Here is a 24383-nt window from a genome sequence, read left to right on the forward strand (position 1 = left end):
GACTTTCTTACTGTCTAATGGCTGGTCTGGGGTAACTGCACTATTCTTGGCAGCTCTTCAACCTCCCCGGGTACATCTGCACTGCAAAAAAGACCTCGCGGCAGCAAGTCTCGGAGTGCAGCTCAACTGCCTCAGGCTTGTGCTGCGGGGATGACAACAGCCGTGCAAACGTTCCCGCCTGGGCATTGACACCAGGCGAGGGGAGAGGGTCTGAGAGCCCAGGCTCCAGCCCGAGCCAGAACATCTACACTGCTATTTCTAGCCCTGAAGCGCAAGCCCCAGTCAGCTGCCCCAGGCTGTGAGACTGGCTGCTGGAGGGCTTTTCTTGTAGTGTAGACGTATCCTGTTACTGAAACAGTTCCCTTGGCTCCAGTTTAACAAGACTCCCAGATGTTCTAACCTGGCCCTTCGTGGCTGTTGGTGTTCCCCTGGACGTGGCCAGGCAGCACCGGTCCTGTGGGAAGTGAGCTGGACTGCTCTGTGTTCCTCAGGACTCACCGGTAGCCCCTCTGTGATCAAATGCTCCCCGTGGTGCCAACTTTCATGGTTTTATCGCAGCTCTTGTGATATTTGGTGTTCTTCTTAAGGCCCCAGCTCCTGGAGTCCTGAGATCACGTGAGAATCTCAGCTTTCATCAATAATAAAAGTAAATGTCCAGCGCCCGCGGCTGAGGAGAGAAGCCTGAAAACGTGGCGCGAGTGAATGAAAACTCGCCAAGTGGGCTATTTTTAAACCAGTCTCATGATTTCTGGGGCCCTTCTTACGATGTTGGTCTGTGTGGCGCAGGATGCCCAGCGCAGCAGCGAAGGGAACGGACATGGCTGTGGCTCGTCCCCACGCGCAGCTGCTCAGGCAGCGAGGCACCGTCTCTCACTGGAACCACGGAGGCAAGGCAGAGAGCGCAGTCCTACGTCTGTCCGTCCGGCAGCACCATGTCCGCCAGCTCTTGAGGTTTCTAGGCGAGTCGTGCTTGCCTTCCCTCCCAGACTGACCAGGGGGGTCTGTATTTGGCCGGGTGGCAAAGCCAGCAAGGGAGGGTCAGGACAGTGGCTCCCGAGGGAGGTGGCTCTCCCGCCGGAGCAGGGAGAAGGGCGCGCTCCTCAGTCTGTCTGACGAGTTGCTGCGTCGCAGACTCTGCGAGCCCTGAGCCTCCCTTTACCCACAGAGCTGGTTTCCTTGTCCACCCCCACAGGGCAGTGAGAAGGGTCCAGCCCTGCTGAGCGTATGACTCACCCACTTAGTATGGACCCCAGCCTTCCCCAGAGCCCTTCGTGGGGGGAACCGCTGCGGGGGTTTTCCCGCAGTGGAGGGACTGGTTCCCGGCAGGTAACAGAGCAGGCGGTGCAGTCGCGAGAATGTCGAAGAACCACGCTGCAGGCCCACAGGCACGCTCAGTGCCGTGTGTACCCTGCAGATCCCGCAAGGGAAGCTTGTGAACAGACACAAGGGAGGGGCGGGGAAGTGGGGCGCAGCAGGGGCAGCATTCCAGGGTCGTGCAGGAGGAGGAGGGGAGAGGGCTGGAGGGAGTTTCCAGGGCAGGTCCTGGTTGGAGTCTGGAGAGGGTGGCCGGGCAAACAGCTGTGGGGAGGGTAGGCAGGAGGCGGCTGCCAGCGAGAGGAGCAAGCCCAGGGTCTCTCGTGGCTGGTGCCATTGGTGGAGGCACGGCAGGAGAGCAGGCAGAGAGGTACGGCCTCGCCAAGAGCCCATGGCTGGGAGCAGGTCACAGCCTCCTCCCGTTTGTTCCCCCACCACCCGCGTGGCCCGTGGGAGGAGACGTTCTCGGGGCTGGGACTGGCTGAGAGATGTCTCGTGCTCTGGTGTCCGGGCCCTGACTGCGCAGGTGCACAGGCGCTTGCAGTGTGACTTTAAAGTTGAGTTTCCATGACAACTCACACGGGGGAATTTGCTTGCCACAGATATTCGGGCTACGTTCCACAACCTCCCGGCAGCATCAGTCAGATACAAGATTCTGATTCTGCACCTGCTGTGCGGAACTTCACACCACCAGCAGTAGCAGAGAGTAGCCAGGCCTCCGCTTTGAATGTAGACGCAGTCCTGGCCGTTCAGTCCAGGGCTGGTGTGTCGGCAGTGCCCAGCTGCTGCCCTTCAGGTGCCGCAAGTCACTGCGTCCTCGTAGCACTGGGAGCCCCAGGCTTGGAGCAGAAGCCCACTGAGCCAGGGCGTACGGACACAGAACAAAAAGCAGGCCCTGCCCCTGCTTACAACCTAAGTATGAGACAAGAGACAGCTGATGGACACAGCCAGGCTGTCAGGGAAGCACAGGAACCTGAGAACGCATGGTCAGAGTTACAGGCCGCGTCTTCACATACCAGCCGCCTGCCGGGTCTCCAGCTTGTTATAGGCAGCAGAGCGATGGAGGGGTTTGAAAGTGTGCACCAGGAGGCTCCCAGCGGAGGAGGGGTTCAGTGGAAAAGGCCCCACCGAGATGAGGGGGGAGCTGCTGGTCTGACTCCCCCAGAACTCACTCCTCAGCGAAGGGCACGCGCCCCCCCCGGGCCAGTGCCTGCACACACTGCAGCGGTTCAGAAATGCCCCCTTCCTAACCCAAGCCCTGCTCTGGCCCAGACCTCGGGAAGTTGCGGGGAAGGGAGGAGGGAGACAAATGTGAAAAGGAAACTGATTTCAAGTTACGACAGCACAATCCCTGGGGCAGCTCTAAAACCCCACAAACCCTGGCATGTTCCCCAGCCTCCTCTCTCCACATCAGTGCCCCAAGCAAACTCCCTTGGCCGGAGACGGAGCACCCGGAAGACCAGCCCCGAGGGAAAGGGTCTCTCTGCTTTAGGTCTAGCTGAGAAAGTGAGAAGGGGTCAAAAATAAGACTTCAAATGGAAACTGCCTTATCTGTGGGACCCAGCTAGGGATGCCAGAGTGAGTCTCTGGCCCGTTCCCTCTGCCCCAGGGTGAGTCTCTGGCCCGTTCTATCTGCCCCAGGGTGAGTCTCTGGCCCGTTCTATCTGCCCCAGAGTGAGTCTCTGGCTCGTTCCCTCTGCCCTGCTCACGGGGGCGTGTTCCACACTGTGCACAGATCTTTCCTCTCACCCCCTGCGCTGGCATTGTACGGTGGCAGCGCCCAGAGACCCTGGTCAGGCCCGGGCCCCATGTGCTGGGTGCTGGACAGAGCCAGTCTGCCCGCAGGAGCTCCGCATCTGCCTGGGCCCTAGGAGAGACAGGCGGACGGGGACCCAGCCGTGGGGAGTGCCGGGCTGACAGCGAGAGGGCACAAAGTTTGCTCTGGGTGCAGGCTGGAGGCGCCCGTGTTGGGGTTTATAACAGGGAACGTGGCTGGGAGAGGTTGGTAAGTCCCGGACAGGCCCGGGCCCTGCCGCCCGTTCTCCTCAGCCTGGCTGCCTCGAGGCTCCCGGCAGAGTTGGCTATTGCGAGATGATAGGGAGGAGGTGGGCGGTGGCTCTGTGAACTCTCGGGGGGAGGGGGGCTCCACGTGCGAGGGGCAGTGTGCGCGAACGTGCTGGGGGGAGAAGAGGGGCCCATGTTCCTGCAGTTGGGGTGGGTAGGTCGGGCTCCAGCAGGCCTTCTCCAAGCCACTCCATGTCATTGCTCCTCTCCAGCATCTCCGTCCAGACCCAAGGGCTTGGGACTCTTTACCCCTAGTGGCCTGATGGGCCCCACTGCCTGCCCTTCGCCCACGCCCCGGCCCCTCGGCCTCCAGTCCTGCCTCCCTGCACAGACCCGGGGCTGAGGAGTACGGGAAGGCCGTCTGGGGCAGGAGACCTGATCCCTGCTTGCTCTCCCTTTGCTCCAGGCCCCCTCAGGACATCAGCCTGGAGGAGTTTGACGATGAGGACCTGTCGGAAATCACCGATGACTGTGGAATCGGACTCAACTACGACTCGGACCATTATGAGAAGGTGAGGGGAGACCCAGAGGCCCTGGTGCCCATGTGTGCCCGCAGGGTGACGTGCTGCCACCCAGAAATAGGAAGCCTGGCGCAGGTCGAGCACAACTCAGCGTTGCCCCCCACACCCCCCCCCACCCCGTAAATCCCAATGGGCAAAGTTCAGGGTGTGGGGCAGACGCCAAAAGCAAAATCCCTTCTTACCCCAGACCTGTGCCCTGCCCCCAGCTCCGCTGCTCTGGGCTCCCCAAGCAGGTGTGTGCATGCAGGCACGCGCGCGCATACAGCCCTGCTGGTGCCCCTCTGTCCTGACCTGCCACATCTCAGCCTAATCCACCCTGGGCTCACTCCTCTCCCCCACCCCCACCCCCAGCTCTGCTAATTGTATAAATCAAGACTGGGTGTTTGTCTACAACCTCTACTCTCGGCCTGCTGTGGGACTGGTCAGGTCTCTGGCCTGCGTTACACGGGGGTGAGACTGATGGTCCCAATGATCCCTGCTGGCCTTTGAAATCTACAACCCCATCTCCCATTCCTCCGTGTCTGCTGCCATCCACCACCCCTCACCCCACCTGTGTCCAGCCGACTGCCCTGGGGAAGCATGAGCACTGGGCCGTCCTTCTCTGCAATGGCTTCTCCCTGCACCTGGGAACTTGTGCCGTAGAGGTGACTAGACACTGGCCAAACTCATAGGCTTGGATCATTTGGTGAGCTGGTGCAAGCAAACCACATGTGCTTTACCAGGGCTCAGTGTCGATGTCGGCATCTGGGAACAAAGCCTGTTGGCCGTGCATACAGAGTGGGGAGCTGGTCCCGGAAAGAAGTGACTCTGAAAGAGATGTGGGGGCCGTGGTGGAGATTTGTCTGAACACGAGCGCCCTGTGCGACACTGTGCCTGAAAGGGCGAATGGGATCCTGGGACGCAGAAAGAGGGAGTCTAAAGAAGTGGGGAGGTTCTTGTGCCAGTGTGTGAGACTGGGGAGACCACCCTGGAATACTCTGCCCACTTCCAGTGTCCACAGTTGCAGAAGGATGACGATGATAAGCTGGAGAGGGCTCACAAAAGAGATACAAGTGATTAAGGGCTTGGACAATGTCTTGTAGCAACAGACTCCAGCAGCTCAATGTGTTTAGCTTACCAACGAGAAAGTCAAGGGGTGCTTGGCTCACAGTTGATTGGGTGATAGAGGGGCTGTTCAATTTAGCAGACAAAAGCAGGTCAAGATCCAGCAGCTGGCAGTTGAAGCCAGATAAAATTCAAACTAGAAATAAGATGGAATATTTTACCAGCAAGAGTTTGTCACCGTTGGTGCATTCTTCATTACTGGCAATTTTAAAATCGAGCTGGGATGATTTTCTATCAGATTGGCTCTAGTTCAAACAGGAGTTGTCTCAGGGAAGTTGTATGGCCGTGTTACACAACAGGTCAGACTAGATGATCATAGGCCGTTGCGGAGAAGCTAAATGAATTCTTTGCATCAGTTCTCACTGCACAGGGGTGAGGGAGATTCTCACACCTGAGCCATTCTTTTTAGGTGACAAATCTGAGGAACTGTCTCAGGCTGAGGTGTCAATAGAAGCAATTTTGGTACAAACTGATAAATCAAACAGTAATCATAGAAGATGAGGGTTGTAAGGGACCTCAGGAGGTATCTAGTCCAACCCTCTGCTCAAAGCAGGACCAATCGCAACTAAACCATCCCAGCCAGGGCTTTGTCAAGCCACACTTTAAAAACCTCTAAAGATGGAGATTCCACCACCTCCCTAGTAACCCATTCCAGTGCTTCACCACCCTCCTAGTGACAAACTTTCTCCTAATGTCCAACCTATACCTCCTCCACTGCAACTTGAGACCATTGCTCCTTGTTCTGTCATCTACCACCACCAAGAATGGCCTAGCCCCATCCTCCCTGGAACCCCCTTTCAGGTAGTTAAAGGCTGCTATCAAATCCCCCCTCATTCTTCTCTTCTGCAGACTAAACAAGCCCAGTTCCCTCAGCCTCTCCTCATAAGTCTTGTGCTCCAGCCCCCTCATCATTTTTGTTGCCCTGGACTATCCAATTTGTCCACATACTTCCTAGTATGCGGGTCCCTAAACTGGACACAATACTCCAAATGTGACCTCACCAGTGCCGAATAGAGGAGAACAATCACTTCCCTCCATCTGCTGGCAATGCTCCTACTAATGCAGCCCACTGTGCCGTTAGCAGTGCTGTTAGCAGTGCATGGGATTCTTCATTCATCTTCATTCTCTGCACTTGTCCTTGCTGAGCCCCATCAGATTTCTTTTGGCCCAATCCTCCAATTTGTCTAGGTCACTGTATCCTATCCCTGCCCTCCAGCGAATCTACCACTCCCCCCATCCGTGAACTTGCTGAGGGTGCAATCCATCCCATCCTCCAGATCATTGATGAAGACGTTGATTGCTTTCTATGATGAGGTGACTGGTTCTGTGGATGTGAGGAAAGTGGTGGACGTGATATACCTTGACTTTAGCAAAGCTTTTGATACGGTCTCTCACAGTATTCTTATCAGCAAGTTAAAGAAGTATGGGTTGGATGAATGGACTATAAAATGGATAGAGAACTGGCTAGAGCATAGGGCTCAACGAGTAGTGATCAATGGCTCCATGGGTAGCTGGCAACCGGTCACAAGCGGAGTGCCCCAGGGCTCAGTCCTGGGGCCGGTTTTGTTCAACATCTTTATTAATGATCTGGAGGATGGGGTAGATTGCACCCTCAGCAAGTTTGCAGATGACACTAAGCTAGGGGGAGTGGTAGATACCATGGAAGGTAGGGATAGGATACAGAAGGACCTAAACAAACTGGAGGATTGGGCCAAAAGAAATCTGCTGAGGTTCAACAAAGAAAAGTGCAGAGTCCTGCACTTAGGAAGGAAGAATCCCATGCACAGCTACAGACTGGGAACCGACGAGCTAGGCAGCAGCTCTGCAGAAAAGGACCTGGGGTTAACGGTGGATAAAAAGCTGGATATGAGTCAGCAGTGTGCCCTGGTTGTCAAGAAGGCTAATAGCATATTGGGCTGCATTAGGAGGAGCATTGCCAGCAGGTCGCGGGAAGTGATTATTCCCCTCTATTCGGCATTGGTAAGGCTGCATTTGGAGTATTGTGTCCAGTTTTGGGTCCCCCACTACAAAAAGGATGTGGACAAGTTGGAGAGAGTCCAGTGGAGGGCAACAAAAATGATGAGGGGGCTGGAGCACAAGACTTATGAGGAGAGGCTAAGGAAACTGGGCTTGTTTAGTCTGCAAAAGAGAAGAGTGAGGGGGGATTTGATAGCAGCCTTTAACTACCTGAAAGGGGGTTCCAAGGAGGATGGGGCTAGGCTGTTCTCGGTGGTGGCAGATGACAGAACAAGGAGCAATGGTCTCAAGTTGCAGTTGGGGAGGTCTAGGGTTGGATATTAGGAAAAAGTTTTTCCCTACGAGGGTGGTGAAGCACTGGGATGGGTTACCTAGGGAGGTGGTGGAATCTCCATCCTTAGAGGTTTTTAAGCTGAGGCTTGACAAAGCCCTGGCTGGGATGATATAGCTGAGGTTAGTCCTGCTTTGAGCAGGGGGTTGGACTAGATACCTCCTGAGGTCCCTTCCAACTCTAATATTCTATGATTCTATGATTCTAAAACCAGCCCCAGCACCGACTCCTGGGGCACTCCGCTTGTTGCCAGTTGGACATGGAGCCGTTGATCACTACTTGTTGAGCCTGATGATCTAGCCAGTTCTCTATCCATCTTATAGTCCATTCATCCAACCCATACTTCTGTAACTTGCTGATAAGAATACTGTGAGAGACTGTATCAAAAGCTGTGCTAAAGTCAAGGTATGTCACATCCACCACTTTCCCCGCATCCCCAGAGTCAGTCACCTCTTCATAGAAGGCGATCAGGTTGGTCAGGCATGGTCTATAAAATCATAACTGGTGGGGAGAAAGTGAATAGGGAAGTGTTGTTTCCCTCGTCTCATAACACAAGAACCCAATGAAATGAATAGGCAGCAGGTTTAAAACAAACAAAGGCAGTATTTCTTCACACAGCGCACAGTCAACCTGTGGAACTCATAAGTTCCTGGAGGACAGGTCCATCAGTGGCTCTTAGCCAAGATGGGCAGGGATGCAGCCCCATGCTCTGGGTGTCCATAAGCCTCTGATCGCCAGAAGCTGGGACTGGATGACTGGAGATGGATCACTCGATGTTTGCCCTGTTCTGTTCATTCCCTCTGAAGCGCTTGTCACCGGCCCTTGTCAGAGATGGACCATTGGTCTGACCCAGTCTGGCCATTCTTATGTTCTTATCACAATGGTCCCTTCTGGCTTTCTGATCTGTGAGCATATTGCAGCCCCTGCCAGCCCCAGTCCTGCAGCCCTGCAGAGGATCCAGCATCCCTGCCACGTTGTCATCCAAGGGCAGAGCCAGAGCACATGGTAATAATGCACCAGCCTGGCCACATGGGTGCCCCTCCTGCGGTTGGTACCCGGGTGTAGCTGGCTGAAAGCCAGCCACTGATTCCACTGGTCTAGATGGAGCCAGGATGGCTGAGTTTCCTTCTCTGCTCCCTCTGGCTGAGCAGGCTTGGTGACAGTCACCTGGGGAACATTGGTGACTCAGCGCTCCGGTATACAGCCACTGCTGCCGAGTCAGTGCAAGCCCACCAGCTCTGGCTGAGTCAGCTATTCCGGGCCCAGAATGCTGCAGGGAGGGAAAGGGGAACCCGCAGAGCACACGCAGAGCTACTGATGTCAGGAGCAGCCCCAGAAACCAGCAGCAAAGGCAGGGAGATGGAGAAAAAGTGAAGGAAAGATTGGGGACCCATGGGACCAGGCAGATAGCCTGGTGCTGGAACACTGTGCCTAACCCTATGTGCCCCCTCCCAAGACAGCCTGGTGCTGGAGCACTGCCCCCGACCCCCATGTGCCCCCCAGGACGGCCTGGTGCTGGAGCGCTGCCCCCTAACTTCTGTCTGGCCCCCAGGACAGGCTAGTGCTGAGCATTGCCCCAACCCCGTGTACCCCCTAGAATGGCCTGGTGCTGGAGTGCTGCCCCCTAACCCCTGTCTGCCCCCCAGGACGGGCTGGTGCTGGAGCGCTGCCCCCTAACCCCTGTCTGCCCCCCAGGACGGGCTGGTGCTGGAGCGCTGCCCCCCTAACCCCTGTCAGCCCCCCAGGACGGGCTGGTGCTGCCCCCCACCCCTGTCTGCCCCCCAGGACGGGACGGGCTGGGTGCCCCCCAACTCCTGTCTGCCCCCCAGGACAGGCTGATGCTGGAGCAGCCCCTAACCCCTGTCTGCCCCCCAGGACCCTGGTGCATCTGCACCCCATCTGCACCTTCCAGGAGGATTTCCAGGAGTTTGAGATGATCGATGACAACGAGGATGAGGAGGAGCCGGACGGAATCGGGCTGGACGTGCCTCCATCGCCTTCAGCCTCCCCCATCCCCTCGCCCGCCGCCGAGGAGACACAGAAGCCCCGGCCCAGCACCCTGAGCTTGAACGTGCCAGGGGCCCAGGTGAGGGGCATGCAGCTGTGCCTAGCTGGGGCCAGGGGGTCTCCGTGTGCGGCACTTAGGGGGCTTTGGGGGAACTCTGCAGGCTGCGCTGAGCTTGGCTGTGTGAGATTCCTGTGAGTGGCACTATTTGGGGGTAGGCCTTGGTGTCGGGCACTGAACTCCTTTTTGGGGTCTCTGTTCCTCCACTGGGTGGGTGTGTGTGTGTGTGTGTGTGTGTGTTGCTGAGGGGGCTTGTGCAGCTGAAGATACAGATGGATAAAGTCCACTAGGACCTGGCCTGTCCCTCTGCCAGGGTCCCTCGGGGGCAGTTCCTCGTGCTCCGCCCCAGCTAGCTTTGTTTTCATTGTCCCCAGGACAACGGCTCCCCTCCGCTTCCCTCCCTCCCTGTCCCATCCCAACCCGGGGAAAGGGTTCCCTAGCTCAGGGCCCAAACTGGGCCGATCTCCCTGGGAGTTAGGGGCCTGGGCCTGGCTCGGAGGCTGCTATCTTGTTTGCCAGAATCTGAGCTTTCGTTACACAAGCAGAGTCAAGTCTCTGGCCCATGTGGCTGCAGAGAAGCCTTGCAATGTGCGTGGAGCACAAGCGGCGCCGTGACATCTGCATCTGCACAGAGCCTGAGTGGGCAGCGCTGAGCAGAGGGAAGGTGGCTTTCCTGGTGGCCATTACCTTGGCAAGGAGGGTCTCTGAGATTAGGGCGATGACCTCGGAGCCTCCTTATACTGTGTTCTATAAAGACAGAGTTCAGTTGCAGCCGCACCTGGCCTTCCTGCCTAAGGTGGTTCCCCAATCTCATTATAACCAAGACATTTTTCTCCCCGTGTTTTTTCCCAAACCACATGGTTTGGAGGAGGAGAGGTGGTGGCACACGCTAGACGTTAGGCAGACGTTAGCATTCTACATCGAGTTCATGAGACCGTTCCGGAGATCTACACAACTCTTCGTCACGGTGCCTGATTGGATAAAAGGTTCACCTGTTTCCGCCCAGTGAATCTCATTGTGGATAACTTCCTGCATCAAGTTCTGCTGTGAGCAGGCGAAGGTGCCACTTCCGGGGATGATTACAGCTCACTTGACCAGAGCTCAGGCCTCGTCCACAGCCTTCCTAGCGAGAGTGCCTGTGCAAGACATCTGCAGGGCTGCCACCTGGTCATCCGTACACACCTTCGCGTCCCACTGCGCCATCGTCCAGCAGGTGTGGGACGACGTGGGCTTCAGCAGAGTGATGCTGCAGGCGGCTCATCCGTAACTCGGGCATAGCTCCAAGGTATTGCTTCTGAGTCACCTACAATGGAATGGACATGAGCAAGCACTAGAAGAAGAAAAGTCAGTAACTTACCTTGTAACTGTTGTTCTTCGAGATGTGTTGCTCATGTCCATTCCATGACTCACCCCCTGTCTCCGCTACCGGAGTTGGCAGAAAGAAAAGAAGGGACTGAGGGGGTGTAGGGGTGGCAGCACCTCATATACCACGGCATGTGCGTGGGGCTCCAGGGGGCACCGAAGCTGGCCCTACAGATACTGCTAAAGGGAAAAAAGTTCCAGTAACCGGGCATGAGGGCGTGCACACACCTACCATGGAATGGACATGAGTGACACATCTCAAAGAACAACAATTACAAGGTAAGTAGCCATCTTTTTTAATGAAACCTGAGATTCTGATGCCATTGTGCTGTGAGCGTCATGCCCATACCTGAATCGGCTTTCTCCGGGTGTGTCCGAGCCCCACTGCAGGAGAGCTGTGCAGAGGGTGCATGATCGTCTGCAAAGTCTCTGAGAGGCCTGTCTCATTTTGGTATCTCAAGTGGGTGCATGTGATAGGGCACACGAACCCCACGCTGGACAGCAAGGGCTCCTGTCGCTGCCCTCAGCTCAGCCAGCCCCGCCCGGCACACCCGCAAGGCAAGCACAGGCTGGAGAAGGAGTTAAAAGGGGAGCAGAGCAGCTCACTTGTGGGCAGCCCAGGGAAGAGAGCAGACCTGCAGCCTGCAGCCCCTCAGCGCAGGGCCGAGGGAAGGCAGGAGCCTCCCTGCCAAGCACTGCCTGAAGGGCCCGATCCTGATATGTTCTGTGGGGAGGGGTTCCCCTCTCCCATACTAGCCCCACTTTGTTGTTGTCAATTCTCCTGGTCTGTTGCTTATGGATGACCCCGAAGGGGAGAGACTTGGAAGTAAGCTGCCTGGAAGGCCAAGGCCAGGAAGAAGCAGACCACCACAGAGGTGACCAGTGTCCGTGGACCTCTGGGGAGAGAGAGAGAGCTGCCACTCCAATGCCCAGCCATGAGGAGGGGCCAGCAGTGAGCCAATCCCTTCACAGCTAGTGGAGAATGCAAGGAGCCTTCTGACTCCGGGAGTGCGGGGAGCATTGACTGACCTAGGTGGCCAAACACCCTCGAGCTAAAGCTGTGGGTCGGTAGATCAGGCAACGTGGATCTAGAGCGTCTGCTCAAGTGGGTGACTGAGAACCAAGTCTTCCATGTTAATCTTTTGAAGCCATGGAAGGAGCAAGAGAAGTTATTTATTGCTTCTTATCTCCCTAAACCACACCTGGGGCCCCAAGCGCCCACCTCATCAGATTCAGACCCTATACAGATGGGGGGGACACCTTTACCCAGAACAAAGAGCCCAGTTGATTGTCTCCCAGCCAAGGCAGATTCATCTCATGCTCCACCATTTCCAAATGGAATCTTGGCAACTTATCCAGGAGAATCCATGGCCACTTCCCCCAAAAAATGCGGGAGGCCCCGAGGCAAGAGGTCCAGGCATTGTTGGATCTAGGGCTCATTGAAGAATCCTGCAGTGAATGCAAACCTTCCAAAGCCGGATGGCACTATCCAGTTTTACATAGGCTTCAGAAAGTTCAGTGCTATTTCTAGATTTGATGCCAACTCCATGCACCGAGTGGACAAGCTATTTGATTGGCTGGGTGAGGCCCAGTATATTACCATGTTAGAACTAACAAAAGGAAATTGAAAGATCCCATTCACAGCGGAATCACAGGAGACCACCTCTGCCATATCGTTAGTCCTCTATCAATTTAAGACAATGCCCTTTGGCCTCTATGGTGCCCCAGCAATGTTCCAACAGCTCACGGATCAAGTTCTTCAGCCTCATGGCTCATCTGCAACAACCCAGTTAGATGATGTGGTCATCTATAGCTGAGAGTGGGAAGAACATCTAGCATAAGTTGCCACCGTACTTCAGTCTCTTGGGGAACTGGGATAACAGCAAACCTGGCAAAGTGCAAGAGTGGGAAAGAGGAGGCCCCCTACCTGGGATATACTTTGGGGAAGGACCAAATCTAGCCCCTCGTGGCAAAGTCCAGGCCCTCACAGCATGCCCATGCCCAGCCACGAGGATGAAAGCCCAAAGGTTTTTGGGGCCTATAGGCTACTACTGCTGATTTGTGCCAGGATTTTCAACAGTAGCCCCCATCACAGATGTAGTTAAAGACAGTAGTCCCAGGAAGGTGCACTGGTCTAAGGCCTATGAAAAGGCCTTTCAGAAGTTGAAAGAACTCCTGTGTAAAGTGTCTGTCTTGGTCAGTCCTGACTTCTCAAAAGAGTCCAGTGCTTCGGAAGTGGGACTAGGTGCAGTATTGCCCCAGGAAACAGCAAAGAACACCTAGGACTCTTGGAACCGCAAACTGCTCTCTTGGGAACAGGCATATTCTGTAATAGAACAGGAAGGTCTCACTGTGAAATGGGCTGTGTACTCGCTCCAATATTACCTCTTGCAAAATCCAGTCAAGCTAGTCACTGACCACGCACCCTTGGGTGGTTAAATGCCCCTCCTCCCACCCCCAGTTTGTGCACTGGTATCTGTCCCTCTAGCTCTATACCTTCCAATTCAGCACAGAGCGGGGAAACCCCACCAAAATGCTGATTTTTTTTCCCAGGGAGGCAAGGGGAACAATCCACTGGGCCAGTTCCCTGAGTGCCCTCTTGAAGGGGAGAGTGTGTAATGGGGTGTACAAATGCCACACTAGATAACAAGGGATCCTGGAGATGCCCTGGGCTCATCCAGTCCCACCCGGCACATCCGCAAGGAACGTACAGGCTGGAGGAGGAGTTAAAAGTAGAGCAACCTGCAGCACGTCAGCACAGGGCCGAGGGAAGGCAGGAGCTTACCCGCCAAGCACTGACTGAAGGCCCCTCCCTGAGGGACGGGATGGCCTGATCCTGGTACGCCCTGCAAAGGAGGAGTTCCCCTCTCTCATTAACTCAGTTTGTGGTGTGAATTCTTCTGGCTTTTGTTCACAGACTACCTCAGAAAGAGAGAGGCTTGGAAGTGAGCTGACCAGAGGGACAAGGCAGAGGAAGAGGCAGGCCATTACAGAAGTGGAGCAGCCAGTGGCTAACAAAGCACAGGGGAGAGAGAGCTGCCATACCATCCCTGGCCATGAGGAGGTGCCAGCAGTGGGCCGACCCCTCTACAGTGGGGCTTGAGAGAGTATAAAAAATTGCTTTCCACCATCGATTGAAGCCCTGCTGTATCCACACCCACCCCCTGTTGGGGAGCAATGGGGCCCCGACCCTCTCCTGGGGACAATTCCCTGCTGGATTCACCCCCCTGTCAGGGAGCAATGGGTCCCCGGCCCTCCCTATTGGGGGATTTCTGGCTGGATCCCCTGTCACTTGCTGAGAGAGTTGTTGAGATTCATTATAAATGATTCTTTCCTCAGTTCTATTCCAATAGCCTCAGCTCTGCTCCAGGTATCACCCGGACCAGTTATTTCCTGCTCAAGTAATCCTGGAGGGTCACATGCCTCCTGTATGTATTTGCAGACTGGGCTCGCGTCCCGGCCTTGGACATCCCGCAGCCACGCCAGGCAGACGGTGTGAATCTCTCCCGTGCCCATTTCTATTTCTCTTCTCCAGCATTTTGGAGACAAGGCGCCCAGAGTTAAACACAGTGCGTCCCCAGGGATGTAGCGAGAGGGACTCTCCTTTCTCTGCTCCAGAACAAGGCGGCCTCTGGGAATGTAGGATCCTGTGGGGTCTCCGCAGAACCTCTCCCTGCTCCAGGACGTGATTTCTCTGGAGATGCAGCATAGAATTGCCTTGGCTTCATCTGTGGCCATATTCCCTGCCAAACTCCTGTCTGGTTCGCTGCCCTCTCAGCCATGGCTGCTCTCGGTGTTTCTCTCCCCCGTCAAGGATTTGGGCTCTGGGCAATTTGTCCCCAGATGGACTAGCTGAATTTGCCCAGTCTCATGTTGTTTCCTGCCCACATCTCTAATCTCTCTCAGCCCCTCAGGATTATAGCCCCATCCTCTCTTGCACTCACAGCTCCTCCGAGAGTCTAATCCGCAAATGTTATTAAATCCTCCTGTGCTGGATAATCAGTGGGGCCAGGGCTGAGCCAGATGCCTTAGAATCATAGAGTTGGAAGGGACCTCAGCAGGTATCTAATCCAACCCCCTGCTCAAAGCAGGACCAACCGCAGCTAAATAAACCTCAGCCTTCCCCAACTCCCCTCAGTGCTGTTTCTCAGGACAACTTGTTTACAGCCTTTCACATGTTTTCAGTGATTGTGCCCCAGCCAGGCCTCTCAGGAAACACTGTGTAACACACGTCGCTAATACCAGTGATCTCCCCCTGCACTGGCATCTTGGGCCTGCCCTGTGTGGTTCACCTGGCAGGGGGTGGCACAGGTGCAGGTGAATGCTAACGTTTGTCTGGCGAGACTGATTCTGGGTAACTCCCAGCGCTGCTGCCTCCAGCCCATGCTCAGTGCCTGTTTCTCATAAGGGGCCCAAAGTGCCCCTGACTCCCTTTGCTTTCAGTAGATGGGTGCTCAGTGCCTTGTGCCGTTTGTGCCCTCCTTCTCCTGGGGAGTGAGGTTAGTCACAGGCATTGACAGGATCATTCTAGTCACCTTTCTGAGACAGGAACACGACATTTGCTTTCCCTTCTCTCCCAGTCACTGTCCACTTATCGGGACAGTATCATCCTCCCCCACGAACTGTCTGGACAGACCATGGCTCCAGGTCCATGGCGAAGGGCACAGTGTGAGAACTGGAGCAGATAGAACCATGGGTTTTCTTTCTTCTTCAAGGTGGATTTTGAGGAAGATCTGAGTGTCTCTGCTACTGCGCAGCCTCCCATCACCCGTTCAGAGCGGGACCCACCTCCTGCTTGTGCTGCTTTTCCTCAGTGGAGCTACGAAAGCCTCTTCTCATTCCCTCACCCCTTCAGCAGCTCTGCTTTGTGCTGCTCTGTGTGGGTGTGTGTGTTGGATGGTCAGGGGAAGATTGTGTGATGCTGGCAGCAGTGTTTCCCAAGCTGTAGGACACGTCCTCTGGCATGAAGTACTGATGGCGGAGCAAATGGACCTCTGGGTTGTTCTCCCCAGGCGCGGCTCTCGTTTTAAAAAGTCAGTCTCTAGCTGTTACTTGTGTGGTGAAAACCATCTTGTTGTGACCCAGGTGTACCCAATGCTGAGTTTGCAGAGAGCCTGAAACAGCAGCTCTGTGGTGTGAACTGCCTCATTCATTTTAGTGGGTGCTAACTCTGCTGTCTGTGCTGATACCGTTCCTGCTCCCCAAAGCGTGCCAGGCAGGAACGGGAATCCCTGGGTGTGAGGAGCTGCCCCACATTTGAAGTTTACCTGTGGGGAAAAGGGGCCAGCAGGGTGGGGTGGGTGTGGCGCTTGTGGGGTTGGCAGGGTTGCTAAAGCAGGGCTCAGCTTTCAGAGTTCAGGGGACGCTGTGTGACATGTAGCTCGCCCTGCATGTGCTGCTGCAGCAGCTCTGCCCATCCTGTGGGGAGCCTGTGTCTGAGTGAGGACGGACAATCCCAGGGGGACCGTTGCAGAGACTTGCTCTGGCCACACAAGGTAGCCCATGGCCTCTGCACACTTGGCCTTAGCCTTCACGTCCTCTCAGGCCAGAGGCACGCTCCAGGCTTCTGCCAGCACAGCTCTGTCAGCTGGGGGCAAAGAGGGGACCCCAGCGTGTGCAGCTGTGTACCACGTTCACGGCTTGTTTCACGTGGGGGGCGGCGTACTCTCCTGGAGCAAAGCACCTCCACACTAGCAGTGCTCTGTGCTGCTCCCATACCTGTAAAGCGCTGCTAGTGTAGACGTGGCCTCATGTATTGGTCCCCCTCCTCACTCTACTCTCTCCACTGGCTCTCCCGTCCCTCACCCCTCGAGGCCACTGCTCTCATTTCTGAACTCACCCGCTCTTCTCTTTCTGACCAGGACTCCCTGAACAACAATGGCAGCTACCCTCCTCCTCCCCCTGCTCAGCGGGCCACCTGGCAGGAGACCCTTCTCCACTCCTCCTCCTCCTCTTCCTCACACACTGGTGAGCATATCCCCCTGCCCCCACCCGTCGCAGCCACCCAGTCGCACCAGCAGAAGGGCCTGAGGGAGCAGAGACGGGGAGCATGTGTGCCACAGCTCAGCGGTGTGGCTACCCTAGGAGCCAGGCCCTTGCTCTGGACCCTGGGGTGGGCAGGGGTGGGAAACTGAGGCTGGATGTTCGGGAGATGGAGTGAGCTGCTCCATGGAGGGCTCCAGGCCCCGCCTCTCCCGCCGGCCTGTGTCTGAGCATCTGCGCTGGCTCCCATGCTGCTGAAGCAGGCGCACGGCTCCTGTGTATTCCGTGGCTGCTGAGATTGCCCCACATCCAGGAGCTTGGCTCGTGCCTGGAGGCGGAGCTGCGCTGTAGAACCTCTGCTCTTGTGTTTTAACAATGACCTGTCCAACCTCTGGGGGGGTTTTGGGTTTTTTTTAAGAAATCCTTGAACATGTGACCCAGGTGTGAGTGCAGGCTGCAGAGGCCGGCCATAATGGCTCAGGGAGGGGTGAACAGACCCAGCCATCTCAGGCAGGGGCCAGGGGACTCCGTGACAGGGCCCCAGGAATTTGGCCTTTTTCCAAGAAACCAGAGAATCCAGTATTTTGTCTGGAGGATTCGTTCTCTGGCTGCGCCAGGCGCCTGGTGTTGTGTTTTCTGCCTGCAGCGGCCTCTTGTTCTGCACCTTTCCCCACAAGGGTTGTTAACGCCATGACAGTGCACGCTGCCTGCACACTTCTAGAGCCAGAAATGCAGGCAGGGCCGAGAGGTGCAGGCGTGGCTGATCCGCAGAGCAGAGCAGATGAACCGCTGAAGCTGACTACTTTCCACACTTCCCTGGCACACGTGAGGAGGGGGCAGGGGCTTCTGAGCCAAGGTCCCAGACATCAGCCTCATGGCCGAGGCCCGTGGAGCTGGGAGCCTGGAGAAGAACAATCCAGCATTAACAACCAGTCTTTACTGAGACAAGGCACGGCCGCCTTGCACACACACAGGCGTGCCTGCCGCGGGTGGGCTGCCGCGCACACGGCCCTGGTTATTCCTTTCTGAAACGGCCCGTCTTGCTCATCGCCCGGTGCATGGCCTGGGGGGGAACAATCCCTGCAGCTTGTGAAGCTGTGGATCCACAGAGCAGCTGACCCAGCTTCTCCATCCTGCCGCTTGCATGGGGCAATGTCAGCAGGGCTCAGAGAGCAGGGCTGCTGGGCTCTGCCCCTGCAGCTCTTATTCCCATGCGAGTTGGTGCTCCTGCACCAGCTTTCCCAGCTAAGCTGGTGGGAGAACGAGGAACCATAGCGGGGGGACTGGTTCAAAGCTCGACCCTCAGACTCTTTGCTTTTCCTTTCAGGGCGCTTGTCTCCTTCTCACCCTTGTCTCCAAGATGGCCCCTGCTTGGAGAGCCAGAACGGCCTGGAGCTGAGCACCGAGGAAACGGGGCAGGCCCAGCCGCCGCCCAGACCCTCCTTCTATGACTTGGAAGGCAACAGACACGAGTCTCTGGCAGATGGTAACCAACCGCCCGAGAGCGCCGGGGAAGATTATAACATGAATCTCATCTCCGCACCCTGCTCGCCACGTTCCCCCTCTCACCTCAGCCAGCCGCCTCCAGCAGGGCCTGCCCTGGCGCCTCACACAGCCACTCGCTCGGAAGCCACCGAGGAGCCCCAGGCCCGTGGGGCCGACTTCCAGCAGCCCCAAGCCACCGAAAGCTACGGTGCAAAGTTCAAGCAAGACGCAGCCAGCGGCAGGGGGAGAGGAAATCCCGGTGAGGAGAGGAGCCCTGCAGACGGCACTGGGGGGGAAGCAGGCCTGGCTCTCAGTCGTGGGTCACCCATCACCCACATCGACCACTCCAAGACCTCACTGTCTGCGGAAGGGCTGGCCAAGGGCTATGCAGACACCGAAGTTGGAGTCTTCACCGACCGGAGTGATGGGGACGGGAGGGTCTACGTGTGCCTGAGCGGGCTGACAGAGCAGCTGAGCTCTGAAGGGGAGGGTCCCCACTGCAGCAGGGCCGCCAGCATGCGTGGGCTCCCTTCAGGCTCCTCCGAGACCACGTCTCCATCGTCCGACCCAGGCATCGAGGCAGATCTCACCAGCAGGAACTCAAAGCAGTTCCTGTCCCGCAGTAGGCACGGTGACGACCTCAGCTCCCCGGGTTCTGATTCAGATGTAGAGGGGGAAATTGAGGCGGCTTTTGCTTGTGGGGGCCGCCTGGTCAGCAACATGATCTCCTCCATCTCGGAGACGGAGCTGGATCTGAGCAGCGAGAGCAGCAGTGGCAGGTCCTCCCACCTCACCAACTCCATCGAGGAGGCCAGTTCCCCCACCTCGGAGGCCGAGCTGGAGACGGAGCTTGAAGGCCAGGGGGTCATGGGCATCAAGGACTCCCTGTTGCTGGACAAGTGCAAGGAGGAGGAGGATGTGACCCTGGCCGGGGAGATCCCGGAGAGCCGCTTGAGGGACAGGAGCATGGTGAGGCGAGACAGCCTGGTCGACCTGAAGATAGAGGATTATTACGACAGCTTGAACCTGGAGGACTCTTCTGCCCCCATCGACCAGACAGATGTTTCTGTGTCCGGTCCCCTAGATCTAAAGATTGATCCAGACCACAGCTTAGAGAGCATCCGCCGCTCCTTCTACCTGCCTGTCGGGCCGAAGCTCATGCCAGAGGTGGACGACGATGACGACGAGGGTAACAGCAAGTACGACTCTGACTCCGAGTCAGAGCCTGACCTGAGCGAGGACTCGGACTCACCCTGGCTGCTCAGCAACCTCGTCAACAAGATGATCTTGGAGGGCTCGTACCCCCTCAGCTGCCCGGATGAGTGCTTCCAGCAGGCCCACTCCCTCTGTGACACCATCTCTCCGGCCTCCGACCTGGAGCCCGAAATCCTCAGTGAGTCCCTGGACGTGCAGCCCAGCTTACGGGACTCGCCAGTGAGCGAAGTGGAGCCGGTGGGGTTGTCCTGCTCCCAGCAGAGCATTGAGCTGGTGGACATGGAGACGCTGCGCTGCTCCCTCCAGAGCGCCGAGGATGAGAAGCCCACGAGCACCAGCCCTCCCACAGAGCCCTCGCCTTCTGGAAGTGAGTCAGGCCCGTATTTATTCATGAGCAACCCAACCAATGACACCATCACACCAGTGTTCTCCATCAACAGGCTGGGCAGCTCCGGGCCGCTGGCAAAGGTTGGCTGCTGCTCTGGGCCCATCAAAAGCGCCCCTTTCAGTCCCCCTGCCAGCACAGGAGGCTCGGACGCGGCGTCCAAAGAACGCTGTGCAGAGGTGGAGCTGGCAGCTGGGCGAGAGGACTGGGCCATCGACAAGGACCTGGACTCGGGGATCCTGGAGGACAACGACATGATTGACGACATCCGGTTAGAGAGCCTGGGCCGGAACCCTGATGCCTTCCTGCCTATGCTCGACGTCTCCACGGCCAAGACCAACCGGTGCTTCACCCTGGCCTACTCCACTGACGAGGATGACATGCCCTACTTCGGCAGCCTGAAGGGCTCCCCCTTCCGTGACGACGCGCAGAGCTTCGAGGAGGACCTGCCGCTTCCCCCACCTCCCGTCGCCCTGGAGCCTCGGCCGCTGGACGAGTCTCTGGTCTATGACTCCGTCAAATACACCCTGGTGGTGGACGAGAACACGCAGCTGGAGCTGGTGAGCCTGAAGCGTTGCACCTCGGTGCTCAGTGACGACAGTGAGCTGCTGAGAGCCTGCGACAACGGCGAGCTGGAGGACGAGGACGAGTTTGGGGAGGGGCTGGCCGCGCAGGATGGACAGAGCTCCTCCGAGGACTCCTCCCCCGAAGCCGACCTCCAGTTCTCCAAGAAGTTCCTCAATGTCTTTGTCAATAGCACGTCCCGCTCCTCCAGTAAGTGCTAATTCCCCTGCCCGCCCCAGAGAAGGATCAGCCATGTCTGTACCTGTGGGAGCCCAGACTGAGCTGCCCACTAACCCTGCTTATCTCTCTAGGTAGGGCACTTCCCTGCCCCGGGTCCTCAGACTCTCCGGGCATTTCGCGCTGCAGGGTGCCTAGGTCATGTGTACATTGTGCTCGTCAAACAGGCCATGTTAACGTGAACGAGGCCGGCAGCACCCACACAGGGCAATGAGCGCACAGCATGTGGGTGTGTGCTGTCACAGCCCCGGAACCAAGCTGTGGGGCTGCGCTGTGTCACACAAGCAGGGAATGAACCAGGGCCAGGCCACTAATAGCTGGGCCAAGACCTCTCACCACAATCTGCATTAGTACAGGAAGGGCGGCCCCGAATGGCTCTGAGCTGGGCCTGACGAGTGAGGCCTGACCGGCTCGGGGCTGAGGAAGGCTCAGGTCTCATGCCCTCGTGCTGGCTGCGTGTCCCCCTCTGGCCACGCTGCAGTGACCTCTGCTCTGTTCCTCAGGTACGGAGTCCTTTGGGCTGTTCTCATGCATGGTGAACGGGGAAGAACGGGAGCAAACTCACCGGGCTGTCTTCAGGTGAGGAGAGCCCCCCAGCCGGGCCCCCAGGCAGCACCAGCGCTGCCCCCTCTGGGCAGTGAGTCGGAGTCTGCCTGGTACTGAGAGGAGGAAACTGCTTCACCCATGGGGCTGAGCAGCCGATAAGTGCACAGCCCCTGGGCAGCGAGTGGGGGTGAGGCAGGCAGTGCACCTTGTGGGGCAGCCCCCCCCAGTCGATACATTTATAGGGTGGGGGCCCAGCTGGTGCCACGGGGTCCTGAGTGTGCTGTGATCTGCTGTGATCTGCGGTGTGGCCCCTGGGGCTGCAGGGAGCCAGGCACGGTGCTTCTGGCTCCTGTGAGCAGGAGCGTCTTCGCCCATCTTCATCTGTCTCTCTCTGTCTCTCTTGCGCGTTTCCTCTGCCCTCCTCTCCATCCCGGCGCCGCCGCCTCTGCCAGCAGGTTCATCCCTCGCCACGAGGACGAGCTGGAGCTGGATGTGGATGACCCAGTCCTGGTGGAGTTGGAGGAGGATGATTACTGGTACCGAGGCTACAACATGCGGACTGGAGAGAGGGGCATCTTCCCGGCCTTCTACGCCCACGAGGTGGTGAGCCAAGCAAAGGAGGTCACAGGTGGGCATCTCCTTTCCCTCCCTGTGGTGCGGGAGCCCCGAGCACCTGCAGCCGTGGTGCTGCCGTGGGCCCGGCTGGAGCAGGACTAGCCAGCTTGGCCCAGAGTCAGGACAAGGCTCAGCCGCAGTCTGTCCCTGTCAGAGTGGCTGGCCGGCTGCCGGGGAGTGACCCAGAGCAGTCTGGTGCAGACAGGGAGCGCTGCCATGTGTGCGCTCACTGACCTCCAGGCCAGCATCCTCCACCCCACACAAATACCCCCCTCCCTGCCCCCTCGCATAGAGCCCTGACCCCATACGGTAGATCGTACTATGTGATCACTGAGAAAGCAGCCCCGTAATCCCCCACTCAACCCTCCTGTCCCCACCAGGAGCTCTGAGAGGCCGGCAAGGGACAGAGTGAGAGAAAACCCCAGGGCTGAGAGCAAACCAGCAGTGACAGAGGAGGGCGTGACTCCGCAGGGAACGTGCAGGGCATTGAGAGTCTGTGGAGGGGGCAGGAGAGCACCTGGGGGCAGCTCTCGGGGAGCAGAGACCATGGGGCAGCGATTGGGTGATGGAGATTGCCCGTTGACAGCCCAGGCTGCCCCATGCACACCAATCCTGTCTCTTCATGGGACCCTCCATATCTAGAAGCTCTGGGAGCCTGGCAAAGGCTGCGAGAAGCAGAGGGTGCCCAGCTGACTCCGGCAGGTGTTTTTGTCTGCACAAGCGCCTGAGCCCAAAGAGAACAGCCCGTCAGAGACACGGCTCATGGGGGCAGTGAGGGGAGAGGGAGGCATCGAAGGAGAGAGGCAGCTGGCAGGGAGGTGCTGCTCCCTGTGATGCCCGCTGCCCTTGCCAAGAGAGGGGATGTCTGAGCAGAGAGCCCCGGGCAGAAGAGCGCTGACAGGGTCACCAAAGAGACAGAAGCATCATAGTGAGGAAGCTGGGCCGAGAGATCTGCGACTCCCCCGACAAGAAGCAGATGCTGTGCCAGGGTCAGCGACACTACAGGCAGGGCGGTGGGGATCCCTACAGCACGCTAGGAACGCCTAGGAACGAGAGCCCCACGTGGAGCACAAAGAGCGAGAGTCCCGTAGTACTTGAAAGACTAACCCATTTAATTTCTGCAGGCATACGCTTTTGTGGGCTGTAACCCACTTCATCAGATGTAAGGCATAGAACTCAGATAGCAGGTATAGATATATATATATACACATATCCAAGGGTAGGGAACAACGATGGGGAAGGTGGATGAAAGCAAAGTCCATTCAGTCAGAGTAGTTGAGGCCTATTCACAACCACTGATTAGGAGGTGAGAATGTGTGAACGGTGACAATTACTTCTTGTAACGAGAGAACCATTCCAAGTCCCTGTTCAGACCCAGTCTGATTGTGTCAAATTTGCAGATCAGTTCCAGCTCTGCAGTTTCTCACTGAAGTCTGTTTTTGAAGTTTTTTTGTAGAAGTATGGCAACTTTCAAGTCAGCTACAGAGCGTCCTGGGAGGTTGAAGTGCTCTCCGACTGGTTTATGGATGTTACCATTTTGTATCTCTGATTTGTGTCCATTTATTCTTTTGCGTAGTGACAGTCCGGTTTGGCCAATGTACATGGCAGAGGGGCATTGCTGGCACATGCTGGCGTATATTACATTAGTAGATGTGCAGGTGAATGAGCTCCTGATGGTGCGGCTGATGTGGTTAGGACCTGTGGTGTGATGGTGTCTCTCGTTGTTTTTGCTATATACAGACTAACACGGCTACCTCTCTGGAACTGTTCAACATGGAGCACAGACGCTCAAGGGGAGAATCACTAGAAACAACATCCGGTTCAGGGCCCTCGTGAGAGGAGATGGGGGTGGGGCAGGGAACTTACCAGCGACCTTACACCATGTCGCACCTGCCTGTGTGTGGGGAGGGGGCTTTGCGTGTGTCACAACTCCTGTGCTGAGAGCCTGCCTGGCTCTGACAGTCTCCACCAGAGCAGTGGGAATCCTGGTCCCTGCTTTCAAGTGGGGAGGGAAGAGGGAAGAATTTTTCCTGCCTCTGTGGATGTGGGGAAAGCGGTGGACGTGATAGACCTTGACTTTAGCACAGCTTTTGATACGGTCTCTCACAGGATTCTTATCAGCAAGTTACAGAAGTATGGGTTGGATGAATGGACTATAAGATGGATAGAAAGCTGGCTAGATCATCGGGTTCAATGGGTAGTGATCAATGGCTCAATGTCTAGTTGGCAGCCGGTCACAAGCGGAGTGCCCCAGGGGTCGGTGCTGGGGTCAGCTTTGTTCAACATCTTCATTAATGATCTGGAGGATGGGGTAGATTGCACCCTCAGCAAGTTTGAGAATGACACTAAGCTGTGGGGAGTGGTAGATACACTGGAGGGCAAGGATAGGATACAGAGTGACTTAGACAAATTGGAGGATTGGGCCAAAAGAAATCTGATGAGGTTCAACAAAGACAAGTGCAGAGTCCTGAATTTAGGATGGAAGAATCCCATGCACTGCTACAGCCTGGGGACCGACGAGCTAGGCAGCAGTTCTGCAGAAAAGGACCTGGGGGTTACAGTGGACAAGAAGCTGGATATGAGTCAGCAGTGTGCCCTGGGTGCCAAGAAGGCCAA

At 56.8% G+C, this 24383-nt stretch overlaps 1 protein-coding gene across 1 annotated transcript in view; it reads left to right on the forward strand.

The window, feature by feature from the left end:
• The window catches only part of MAPK8IP2 (mitogen-activated protein kinase 8 interacting protein 2), a 50605-nt gene that overhangs the window by 12601 nt on the left and 13621 nt on the right, over window positions 1-24383 (forward strand). Inside the window, exons 2-8 of the mRNA XM_067546408.1 lie at window positions 3785-3890; window positions 9007-9050; window positions 9202-9397; window positions 16600-16705; window positions 18048-20579; window positions 21110-21185; window positions 21608-21780. Of these exons, the coding sequence (XP_067402509.1) occupies window positions 3785-3890; window positions 9007-9050; window positions 9202-9397; window positions 16600-16705; window positions 18048-20579; window positions 21110-21185; window positions 21608-21780 (3233 nt within the window). The remainder of the gene's footprint in view (window positions 1-3784; window positions 3891-9006; window positions 9051-9201; window positions 9398-16599; window positions 16706-18047; window positions 20580-21109; window positions 21186-21607; window positions 21781-24383) is intronic.

This window comes from Emydura macquarii, unplaced genomic scaffold, assembly GCF_026122565.2.
Source record: "Emydura macquarii macquarii isolate MOO-44397 ecotype Brisbane River unplaced genomic scaffold, CSIRO-AGI_Emac_v2 contig_6, whole genome shotgun sequence".
NCBI lineage: Eukaryota > Metazoa > Chordata > Testudines > Chelidae > Emydura > Emydura macquarii.